Source organism: Rutilus rutilus (genome assembly GCF_951802725.1).
Source record: "Rutilus rutilus genome assembly, chromosome: 20".
In the NCBI taxonomy this organism is placed as follows: domain Eukaryota; kingdom Metazoa; phylum Chordata; class Actinopteri; order Cypriniformes; family Leuciscidae; genus Rutilus; species Rutilus rutilus.
This window is the reverse complement of record NC_140225.1, coordinates 6,262,667-6,275,139: the sequence shown is the minus strand read 5'-3', so window position 1 is coordinate 6,275,139 and position 12,473 is coordinate 6,262,667. Positions and strand designations below refer to the sequence as shown.

At 38.4% G+C, this 12,473-nt stretch overlaps 1 protein-coding gene across 3 annotated transcripts in view; it reads left to right on the top strand.

The window, feature by feature from the left end:
* The window catches only part of col13a1 (collagen, type XIII, alpha 1), a 102,533-nt gene that overhangs the window by 71,880 nt on the left and 18,180 nt on the right, over positions 1 to 12,473 (top strand). For 2 of the 3 annotated variants that reach the window (XM_084391301.1, XM_084391300.1), the window contains exons 20-32: positions 1,866 to 1,910; positions 6,650 to 6,694; positions 8,269 to 8,304; positions 8,391 to 8,435; positions 9,608 to 9,685; positions 9,844 to 9,870; positions 9,991 to 10,026; positions 10,176 to 10,232; positions 10,376 to 10,399; positions 11,050 to 11,103; positions 11,272 to 11,316; positions 11,452 to 11,586; positions 12,264 to 12,335. In XM_084391301.1, the coding sequence (XP_084247427.1) occupies positions 1,866 to 1,910; positions 6,650 to 6,694; positions 8,269 to 8,304; positions 8,391 to 8,435; positions 9,608 to 9,685; positions 9,844 to 9,870; positions 9,991 to 10,026; positions 10,176 to 10,232; positions 10,376 to 10,399; positions 11,050 to 11,103; positions 11,272 to 11,316; positions 11,452 to 11,586; positions 12,264 to 12,335 (699 nt within the window). The remainder of the gene's footprint in view (positions 1 to 1,865; positions 1,911 to 6,649; positions 6,695 to 8,268; positions 8,305 to 8,390; positions 8,436 to 9,607; positions 9,686 to 9,843; positions 9,871 to 9,990; positions 10,027 to 10,175; positions 10,233 to 10,375; positions 10,400 to 11,049; positions 11,104 to 11,271; positions 11,317 to 11,451; positions 11,587 to 12,263; positions 12,336 to 12,473) is intronic. The other variant, XM_084391302.1, reaches the window with a different exon arrangement.

Below are 12,473 nucleotides of genomic sequence, written 5' to 3'. Positions count from 1 at the left end.
TAGACAAGCTGATGATTAGTTTTCATTTCCTTACTGTTGATGGAGTATCCTATATTACTTAATATGGTGACACTTTACAATAAAGTTCATTAGTTAACGCTAGTTAACTATTTTAGTTTACATGAACTAAGAATGAACAATAATTCTTCAGCATTTATTAACTGATATTAATTTCAACATTTACTAATACGTTATTAAAATCAAAGGTTGCATGTTAAATAATGAACCCTATTGTAAAGTGTTACCCTTAATATTTTAAAGGACATTAAATAATAGTTGACAGCAATTATTGGATTTTTGCAACAAGTAGAATTAAACATCACATTCTCAGCTTCTTGTAACTTTTAGAACTAAAAAATTCAAAGCTATGCTTCTTAAAGGTGCAGTAAGTGATTTCTGAGAAACGCTGTTGAAAGTGAATCGGACTGAGCACCACAACACAAAATCCCGTGCTGCTTCTGACTAGCAAATAGCTTATCGTGTTTTTTTTTTCATCTTTTTTTTCTTAAAGGGATACTCCACTTTTTTCGGAAATATGCTCATTTTACATCTCCCCCAGAGTTAAACAGTTGAGTTTTACCGTTTTAGAATCCATTCAGCCGAACTCCGGGTCTGACGGTACCACTTTTAGCATAGCTTAGCACAGATCATTGATTCTGATGAGTCCAGTAGCATTTCTTTCAAAATGACCAAAGAGTTTCAATATTTTGCCTATTTAAAACTTGACTCTTCTGTAGTTAAACCGAGTACTAATATCGACGGAAAATGAAAAGTTGCGATTTTCTAAGCCTATATGACTAGGAACTACTCTCATTCCGGCGTAATTATCAAGGAACTGTGCGGCTGTACCATGAGTGCAGCAGGCGTAATGATATGACGCAGCGCCTGAAAATAGGTCTAATAGGTTAGACAAACTTAGTCCCGGTCACGTTGGAAGAAGTTACCGAGCTGGGGACTATTTTCAGGCGCTGCGTCATATCATTACGCCTGCTGCACTCATGGTACAGCCACATAGTTCCTTGATTATTACGCTGGAATGAGAGTAGTTCCTAGTCATATAGGCTTAGAAAATCGCAACTTTTCATTTTCCGTCGATCTTAGTACACGGTTTAACTACAGAAGAGTCAAGTTTTAAATAGGAAAAATATTGAAACTCTTTGGTCATTTTGAAAGAAATGCTACTGGACTCATCAGAATCAATGATCTGTGCTAAGCTATGCTAAAAGTGGTACCGTCAGACCCGGAGTTCGGCTGAATGGATTCTAAAACGGTAAAACTCAACTGTTTAACTCTGGGGGAGTTGTAAAATGAGCTTATTTCCGAAAAAAGTGGAGTATCCCTTTAAATATACTGTATGTCCCGTCCCAAACTTCCTGTTTCCTTTAGAAAATACTATACAAGAAAGAAAACTGTGCTCTCTAAACAATTTCATGGGGTGTATTATAAACCCTGTGTTAAGATGAGAGAGCAAGCTGAGGCTTGAGTCCATAGGCCAGACATCTTATGTGAACTCTGTCCCACCAAACTCCTTTACAAGCCTGAGTTTGATGGAATTTTCATTTCCTCTGTACATCCTCTCCTCCCCCCCGACGTCTGTCTCAGGACCACCCTAGAGCCCTATAGTCAAACGTCCTGATGCTCACAGGATCAGAGGCTTACTTTAGATCATCATCCTTATTGATTTATTGTTTCTGGCTTCTTTATTTGGATTGTGCCACTTTCTCATCTCATGGTTTTGTTTGGGATTACACAATCCCATGTCTGCGTATGTTCTCCGGTTGGCCCTTCAGCAGTTTGTGTGTATCTGTGGTGTACAGTTTTTTTTGATCTGCTGAAGATGTTCCCATCTGTGCATTTGTGTATAGGGTGAACAAGGGATGGATGGGCAAACAGGAGAGAAGGGGGAGAAGGTACTCTGAGCCTGAGAAATGTAGTTTGTGTAGTGCATTTAACTTTTGGTGTGTGTATGAAGCAAAAATCGAACTATCATGATATTTGCATGGCATTGCATGATCAGCAATGTTCTCAAACTTCTTGGATATAAACTGCAACACAATATAAGAGACTTGAGATTGAGAACTAAAGTGGACAGGAAGGATTTAGTGAACAACGTCTTCGTTCATTCATTTTCGGGTCTCTTCTAAATGTGCATCCTTATAACTCATCCACCTTCATTGACGTGTGCACCACTTGTAGACACCAGCTTATGTTACTAAAGTGAGGACTCGCAAGGGCTGAGGGCAGGACATATTCTTTGCAACTGAAGCCAGGATGTGCACAAAGACATATGACTCAGTACCGGAGTCATGCTGGGAGACCAGAGGGATTGCACGCTAAGAGGAAAACAGGCCGCTAGCTTCAAGACATTCCCTCCTTCCTTCATCTGATCACCTGTGCATCTGATTTACGGGCTTCTAACCCTGCTGTTTGTGGAGAGTCCCCTGTTACACACAGCTTGATGGACTTAGCACACTTATTTTTTGCTACCTGCCGTTGTCCCTGCCAAACACATGCTGCCATACTCTTCAATTGTTAGGTCTGTTGTCATGACAGTGCTTTGTGTTTCTGTATTGGAGCGGTCTGTTAAAGTAGTATAATCTTTTCATCATCAGACTCAGCAGATGTGCCAGCTGGGGAACTGACAGATGAATAAGCACATCTGCAGCAGTGCTATATTTAGTATTTTTTATACATTTATATACATATACAACTTGATCAGCGCCTCTAATTGAATGCAGAAAGAGTTTTTTTTGCGCGAGTTTGGGATATGATTGAGGTTGCAGGCTTGGGACCGGGCTATTGCTTGTTTGAATATATCATTTAGGGATTTACATGTAGTTGCTATGAATATGAATATGAATGCTATGAACATAACACTGTATGCAACAAATTAATGTAACAAAAACGAACCAGAAAGTGGTACTTGCATGTTTTATTGGACATAGTAGTTCTTATAATTCCGTTATATTCTTTGAAATACCTTGAAATGTAAATAATATGATAGACTATCATTCAAAATGTTTTTTTAAAGAAGCATTTATAATACAGTAAAAGCAGTAACATTGTGAAATATTACTACAATTTAAAGTAAATGATTTCTATTTTAATATCCTGTGATGTTATAGCTGAATTTTCAGCATCATTACTCTAGTCTTCAATGTCACATGTGATGACATGATCCTTCAAAAATCGTTCTGATATGATTATGTCATCATAACATATCATATCGTTCTGATATGCTGATTTGGTGCACAAAAAAAAACATTTATTAGCATGATATTTTTTTTTTTTTTGAGATTCTTTAATGAGCAAAAAGTTCAAAAGAACATCATTCATTTGAAATAGAAATCTTTTGTAACATTATAAATGTATTTACTGACACTTTTGATCAATTGAATGTATCCTTGCTTTATAAAAGTATAAAACAATTTAAGAACTTTTGAACATACCTATGTTTAGTGTATATAAATATAGTACTATGGTAATAAAGTTTTGGACAAACCTATTATACAATTTAAAATAAAATAATTATATTAGTGACCAACATTTTTTGTCAAAACTATTTCTTGTAACTATATTTGAACTTAATATTTGTCTAGATTCCAGCTTTACTCACTATGTTCATTCCCACAACTGACTTCATGAGGTGCATCCTGGGATACTTTGCAAACGGTATCGAAGTAGTTCACATGTGCAACATGATGATGACAGTAAAATGTCTTTTAAATTAAAAAGTTAGTTTCATAAAGAAATTCTTATGTTGGCACAATTTATGTTTGTATAGATAACTCATTTCAAGCATTTTAGCATAATAATGAGAAACAGATTAAAACCAGTGTGTTCAAACTTTGAACTAGTATTATATTAACAATGTGTACCATCACTTTACTATGGTACCGACACAGCTCCATTTTGTTGGGGAAACTGCTGTCTTCCATCAAAAACATCTGTCTTTCTCATTAATAGGCAGTACTAGGTTTTGTGTCGTGAAAGCCAGTGAACATTTATGAGATAAAAAGGAGATAAGCAAACGCTAAATTGACTCCTTTTACTCCTGCAGCCAACAGTGGGTGAGCCTCATCTGTATTAAGTGAGGCTGCTAAAGACCGTCTGCATTTCCCTCCAACTGGAAGAAATGTAACACACATTTACAGAAACAATCAAACGTGCACACACACACAGAGTGAAAGACAGATGTACACCCACGTAACGCGTGTTGTCCCTCTGCCATTACACTCTTATGTCAAGTAGGAATGAGAGATGATGGCGTGACATGAATTTAAAGAACCGCCCAGTGAAGTGGACCTCCAAGATCAAATGAGAGCCGCTTTGTTTCTTTCTCTTTGACATTGGCTCTCAAAACTTCTCAGTTACACGCTCCCCTCCAGACTGAGATTGCTAAAATGGAGAGCCCAAGGGCTATTAAAGCAATAAGTCAGAAGAAGCCATGCATTACAGTGATTTTACAGGGTTTTTAGGCACTACATAATTTAAGTTGTACTGAGCACTTTTTTATTGCTTTAAACATAAATCCAACATAAAACAAGAACATTAAAAAAGAATTGTTCGGCAAAACAGACAGTCCTGTCCCAAACTCAGGCCATTGGCTGGCGTGAGTCTGGCCACACCCAATCAGAATGTTCAATCAGACAGATTGAAATTACGCTTGGTGCTGCTAGTGCCTCAAAAAAATCACACGCTGTGTCTTTAAAAGTCAGAACTGAATTTTTAATAGTTGTTTTTCTCTTCAAACAAGCATCCTTTGTGTCTCAAAGAACTTGAGCAGTTCATGATGCATGTCTATATATAAATGGAAATTATTAGGTTTATTTTGGAAATTCCTTTCACCCGTCTTCCCTTTATACCTCGGGCCAAGAACGTATACCAAGCTCTCGTATTTCATAGGAGCCAAAGCAAGTCATTACTTATTATGAACTGTCCTGAAGGAATCAAGATTGTCAGCAAAGAAGGCAGCCACTTCTTCTCAGTGCTGATGACTGTTCTCTTCACCTTCCCAGAGTGCCCCTCAACTCCAAAGGCTCCGTCCTCATCATTTTTAGCCTGAAGATTAGCACTCCCATAAATCACTTGCAGCCTGTGTCAGTCCACACACTAGCCTCTGCCCCACCAAGTGCTCTTCACTCTAAAATAGAAGCAGACGGGGTAGAATGAGACATGACGATGGGCAGCAGGGCCTAATGGAATGGTGTGACTTGATTGGAAATGAAGAAGATCAAAGAGACTTCCTGTTTTCAGCATGGGTCCAAGAAGTTTCTCTTTCATTAATTAAAGTGATCAACCATCACTACATCGTTCCATTCCCTAAACGGGACGGGTACATGCAGTCGGACTCTTTCATCTACTGCGAGCACGCAAAAACTCTCATACGACTCTCTGCCTTGTCCAAACCCAACCGCCCTTTCTGGTCCCTGATTGGACGGTGTTTATGAAAGCAGCTGAGTATGACAAGCAGTCCTGTCTCAAGCCCAAAAGCACACCAGAGTGCCTTGGATCATTAATACCCTCTCAAAATGCACACGTGGCGTCTGTCTCTCTTGATAACCTGCAACCCTCTCCAAGGTCTGACCACTGCACCTGTCAAAGCGGGTTATGCCAAGCTAGGCTCTGCCATCTGCTCAGACTCACTGGAGTCTTCATGCCATCTTTGACCTCTGCCCTCGACTGACTGTTGTCTGGCCGCCAGTCTTCGAATGTCATGCGTTGTTTTCTGTAGAGGCTTTCTGGACATGTTGTAAAATGCTTCCCTTGTGGCACTACCATGTAATGTCATGATTGAGGACTGACTAATCTACCTGTCTGTTTGTTTGTGTAGGATAAACCTACTAAAGAATCCAGCTTAGTTTCCATACTGGTCAAAACCGGTTTATGCTGATTAGATGTGCTTTGTCTAGCTGGTTGACCAGTGAAGCATTGCTGGTTTACTGTGTTGGGAAAACTTTGCTTTTAAATGCAACACATTACTATGTTGCTTTAATTATTATAGAAAGTAATGGTGTTAATATTGCCTTGCTTTTCCTCACTGTCAGTAAATCTTTTTCCTCCAGTGGAAGTTCTTGGCTTACAGTCATCTTTTACGTTAGAAATACATTGGAAATGTAGTTTTTATATTGGAAATGCTGAATTCCACTGAAACAGCATTTTGAGAACATAAATCTCAAGTAAAGTCACATTTACTCTTGTTCACTGTTGAAATAGTCATTGCGATCGAAATCAGGTATTTTGCTTGAGGACGAAAGATTTCCCAGCACAGATTTGGTCACACGCTTTGACCAACAGAAAGCTGCTTGGTTTGAGAGTGACTTCTGTGTGAGCTGTGCTTCATGCATCGCTAGATTCACTACACTGTTGACAATTGACCAAAACATTACTTAATTAATGTGTATATTTGACACGTTACAAGTCCCTACACTGCTAGCACATAGAGCACAACTTGCAATACAGTGGTGAGCAGATGTGCTGGGCAATTCTGGTTTGTCAGCATGTCTAACCATCTGCTGAAGCAGAAAGTCTTTCAGTGGTGTTTTGCATGTGTTATGAGTGCAATCTTTGGTTTTGGCTTTGGCTTTGGCTTGTGAATGTGCGACTGCTTAAGTATTGAAATGATGAGTAATTGTTGATGATTTTGCAGGGTGAGCTAGGGATGCCTGGAATGCCTGGGAAACAAGGAGTGAAGGTAGTTCACTTCTACTGCAGCCTATATCTAATCCCATTCCCTTTTACCCATGATCCCCAGCCTTTTATAAAGAACTATCCTTTTTTCCCAGAACCTTGCATGCTCTTCCAGAAGCATTCCATTGCTAAAATGCTTCTTTGAGAGCTCAACCATATCTGTTATGATTTTATGTAGAACTGCTTTCACACCAAAAGGCGATTAATAGCTCATTATTACACGGCTCTGTGGAATACTTGATTCTGATTGGTCAATCGTGCCATCCAGCGGTATGTTATTCCCAGATAACAACCACTGAAAACAGATAACGCATGCTCATCCGGGTTACTGAAGTCAGCAGCGCTATATGCTTGCTAGGAATGGTTTTTCTTCAGGGAAGTTTTGCATTTGGTGAGCAAATAAAATTTTAAAACTCAGTCAAATCAATATTTTTTGTGTACAGGTATTTAATTACACCATCCAGTACCGGGGACTCGCTCTCTAGTTTCATACAAACGCATATTGTTTTGTACACTGTTGGATTATAAGATACAAACAGGAGCGATTTTAAAACAGTTTAATCTGAAATAAATATCTCTTATCTCCATATTTACTTATATGGTGAAATGCTGTGTAATAAGTGGTATGACTGTGTACCGTATCTCTTAAAATGGCCGTCTAGTTTGATCTCGCCGCGCTAACAAACTGCTCTCTCTGCAGAAGCTTTGCGTTTAAACACCTAATAAAATATTTCAACTCGGATCAATATTTCGTGTCTAATTATTTACTAACGTGGCAAGTAGCCGTGTAATAAGCGGGATAATGTACATCCAGCCGGTTGTTGTCTCAGAATAAACCCCCTTCAGGCTGATGCAAGACCGCTTCGCGTCGGGGTCTTCATCACCCTGTCGGGGGTTTATTCTGAGATAACAACCGGCTGGATGTACATTATCCCTTATTTATACAGGCACGTCACATATAACCGTCTCACCTTCTGACACTGTAAAGTGGCGTCTGAGACTTGAGGAGGGAGATGGCAGGAGAAAGACGGATGGTGCCACAAGCAGTCAGATCCCCCAGTCACCCTCGACCCCAATGGGTTGAGTGTCCTCATGCAGCCGCAGCTGTGTCTGTAAATCACTGCCTTCATGTCTGCTCATTAGTCTGAGATAACAGACATGAATTAAATAACCGTCACGTGCTCTTTACTGTTAATAATAAACCAATTGTGGGGGGTGGCTCATTGCGGCACTGCTAGTGATCAGCTATTTGCGTGCCTGGAGAGCACAAACTTCAACATACCAATCTAAATATTGATTCCAGCATGTGCTTTGTAATTGCTTCAATAGAGATTATGACATCTGATAGAGATAGACCATTGGGGGTTTACGATAGATGTAAACAGTGTTTGGCTAAATAATTACAGAAAATTATCTTCGGTTGAAATTAAGAATGACTTTTTCAGGCAAAATATATGATGTTGATTCCTTTGTTGATTTTCAAAGGTCAGCATTTGAGGATGTGTTTAGGTCTTTTCTCACTGTTTTCCTTTTCTCTCTTTCTCTGTTTTTCTAATGTTGAAATCTTGAACCCTTCAGGGAGAGCCTGGTTTCCCAGGCGTCCCTGGACGAAAGGTAAAGGACTGGTTTGGTGTGTTAGATCTTTAACACATTTGCTGAGGATATGAAAATCTTAAAGAAATGTTTCTGTCACTATAAAGGGTCAGGCAGGTGTTTCTGGTATCCCTGGAAAACGGGGCTACAAGGTACACCTCAATGCACGCTGTGGCTATGTCTTGCATAAGTGCTTGTTCTGACATTATTGAGGGTGAATTTTACTCACGCTTTTGCAGTTCCAAACCTGAATGACTGTGTGTGTTTTTTTCCCATGGAACACAATTATTCATTTTCAAAGATTTTTGGCCATTCTTTTGAGTTTACTGATATTGTCAAGATTCAAAATGACAAAATAAAGCATCATAAAAGTGACCATACAACTTATGCACCTTATTCCAAAAATGTAAGTGTTATTTTAGTATTATTTATATACTGTGATTGTATTTATTAATATTTTGAATATTAGGTGTTTGTTTGTTTGTTTTTTTATTTTAATTTTGTTGTGTGCCATTTTATTATATGTTTCTATTTAGTGTTAAAGGATTCTCTTTTAAGTTTTACTACTTTAAAGTTCAAGTTTTTCATTATTTTATTTCAGCTTTATTTCAAATACCGAAAACGTTTTAATCTGGAGGGGAGGCCTTTAATGCTATTTCTCAAAAAAAATCACCTTTTTTGTTCCACAGAAAAAAAGAAGCCATGTGGGTTTGGAATAAAAAGAGGCTGAATTAAAATAGCAGCATTTTATTTTTGTATGTTTTATTTTTTGGGTGAATTGCATTGATTTGACTTTAATTGTGCATGCATGTCTGAAAGACATGTGTGAAGTGGTGAGCTGAATGTTTGCACTCAATGGTGTTTGTACACCTGGAATTATTATTTGCGGTCAAACAAGACTTTGTGTTCCATTTATTTTCCATGCACATGCAAATACAAACAATCATTACATCTGCATGGTTTACGGTGTTGCAACAAATGGAAGAAGACAGTTTGTTTTAAAAAATTTAAAAGTTGTGATAAATTAATAAATTAGTGTCTCAACAGATTAGCCCTACAAAAGTGGCCTCATATCCTGTAGCTCATATTTGTTGTGGTGTCTGAAATAATTTAATCTAATGTGACCACACCTTTATCCTCGCTCCCTGTGTTTAAGTACCACATCTGTTGTGAATTAAATATGCTAACTGTAATGCTTCAAAAGCAAATGGGAACAAGATGCTCACACTAGAATGTTTTATACGCCTCCATTAAATAGAGCTGCGCCTTGAATCTTTGAATCAGTCAAGTCATGGTTAACTCCTAAATTTTTATTCATTGCCAGGGAGAAAAAGGCGAGTCTAATGCTGCAGGAACTGGTATTAAAGGAGAACCAGGTACTCCAGGACAAGCTGGACCCAAGGTACATAGCCCTCATTCTCCACCAACTAGCTCCAAGTAGCCTTAGATCTGCTGCTAAATTACTTTCTTTGTGTGGCATGACATGCCCAGTCTACCAAAATCTGCTTACGGTTTAGTAAGAAGTGAATTTCAGGTTCATTATTGCGTGTCTTTTCACAGGGTGAGAAAGGTGATCAAGGCATAAAGGTGAGCAATTGACATTTTATGAGTGCTTGCTCATTGCAACTCTAGATGACCTAGTATCATTGTTATATTAAATACGTCTTTGGAGAACAATAGCACAAATTAATGCATTTTGCCTTGCAGGGTGAAATTGGCCAGGAAGGCCCATCTGGACCAAGGGTGAGTAGAGGCTTACATGTGCACAGTGTAAGGTTTGTCACTGGCACAGAGAATGATGCAAACAGGTCACATGGTTTGTTTATCGTGTGGTTGATATCAGAAGTAATGTTATATATTAATTGATTGATTGTTCTCCCATCACTCAACAGGGACCACCAGGTCCGACCGGAGAGCCAGGAAAAACTTTAATCAACAACAATGAAAATGTATGTCTTTTTTTTTTATGCATACAAATGTTACTTTATTTATAATTTGGTCAATTTGCATATTCCGTTCTCTGCCTTGTTGTAAAAGTTTCAATAGATTAATTTGTAATGTATGAAGGCACTAATTTAATTTTGTTTTTCAGGATATTCGCAATGTGCATTCAGTGGTAAGCATCAATGGCCTTTTCTGTATTTGTTGTGTTGTTAGGAAACTGGATAACATTTTGTTTGAGTATCTGGCCAACAAAAAAACAAAAAAATAGCAGTTTGGATTTAAATAAGCAAATGCTTAAGAGTCTATGATTGGATAATTATAAAAAATGCACCTCTTGATGGAAATAAATGTTGTGATGTTTTTTTTCCATCAAGAGCTGCATACATTTTTGCTCAAGATCTTGTATTGAGAATGCAAGAGACCAACACTCTGTAAAGTCTCCTCCAGCACATCCCAAAGACTTTCAATGAAGTCAAGGTCTGGAATCAGGTGCCAATTCATGTGTGAAAATAATTCTTCAAGTTCCCTCCCAACCATTCCTTATAATTCGAGCCTGATAAATCTTGTCATTGTCATCCTGGAATATGGTCATGAAACGTCTTCCTACATGGTTGTTTTAAGAAATGAAAAGCTACACAGTCCATCAATTAGTGTTAGAAGAACTGTTGCCGAACATATAAGATGCTAGAAACATAATAGTCACTGCAATAATGATCCAGTCATAGACTCTTAAGCATTTTCCCATTTAAATCCTAACAGCAACTTTTTTTGTGGCCGGTCGGTGTATAAACAGAGAACAAGCATCTATTTTTGTCATTTTAGGGCGCTCCTGGTCTACCTGGGCCTCCAGGGCTTCCTGGGACCCCCGGTTTGAAGGTAGCTGATCAACTTCTCTCATTCTTAACTCTTTTATCCTTAATTTAAAACATTGGGAGAATTTCATACTAAATTCTGGTTAGATTTGAGGAAGTATTTTAAGAAACAACATATCACTGTACTCCACCCTGTTCTTTTGCATTATACATCCCTTTGTTTTTTCCTCAGGGTGACGTTGGACTTCCAGGTCCCCCTGGTCTTGATGGGGAAAAGGTAAATAATAATTAACATTTACAATAAATTAAACCTATTTTAAGCCACTAATCTGTGAGTAGTCCTTTGGTGGATGTATTTACTCAGCTCTTGATCCTTTCTAATGCTGAGTGATTGCACCTGTTTACTTCTTAGGGTCCAAGAGGAAAGCCAGGAGAACAGGGACCCATCGGCCCTCCTGGACTAGAGGGACCACGGGGAGAAGGAGGAGTCATGGGCTTCCCTGGCCCAAAAGGAGACAAGGGAGACATGGGCCCCTCAGGATCACCTGTGAGTGACTGCACCAGATTTCCCATCACAAGTAGTCTGTCTGACTACACCTGAGCTGTTGAATAATCACAAGGGTCTTGTGCCCTTTAACCCCTGCATGAAACAATATTCTGATATTACGCAACGCATCATAATATTCAAATGATGTAGACATCATGTACACTCATTAAACAGATTGCCATTACCAAATTAAGCCAATATTTGTTTTTCTAGAAATTTCAATTAATAAAAATAAATAAATAGGCAACTCAGTAAAACGACAGCATCTTCGATATTTCCAGAAGACAATGTATTTGTATTTGTGTGTTTGGAATATTCTGAATTGCAAGAACATTGGAATATTCCAATAATTGTGGAGCATGTAAACATCTTTTCCAAATTAAAGGCTTAACCAGAAAATAGACCTTAATCAGAAAACGATTTGCATGTAAATTTGGTTTTGTTTCTTTGAGCAAGTGGGATCATCCTGAGTGCTTTTGAATTTTGAAATAGTTTGTGGTGAGTGGGCAGCATTGCATCCTTAAAAGCCTACAATTTACTAACAATTAGTCCTATCTCTTGGATGTTATGAGTTCAAAGGTCTCTTGGTTGTGGCCTTTGTTTTTAAGGATGTCCCCCCAAACTTGACTTTTCTATATATTTTAATTGCTATTTCACATTCTTTCCTCATTCTGTAGGGTTTAGATGGCCCTACTGGAGAAAAAGGGGTTTCAGGGCCCCCTGGCCATATTGGATTGCCAGGCCCAATGGTATGCAATGGTGCCCCTCAATCAAACGTCATTGTTGAAAAGACATCACATGACTTTGGGGTGCAGTGTATTTCATCATGCCAGTTTTAATTCTGTTGAATGAATGGTAAAGTTGAGTATTCCTTCTCCTTTTGCTTT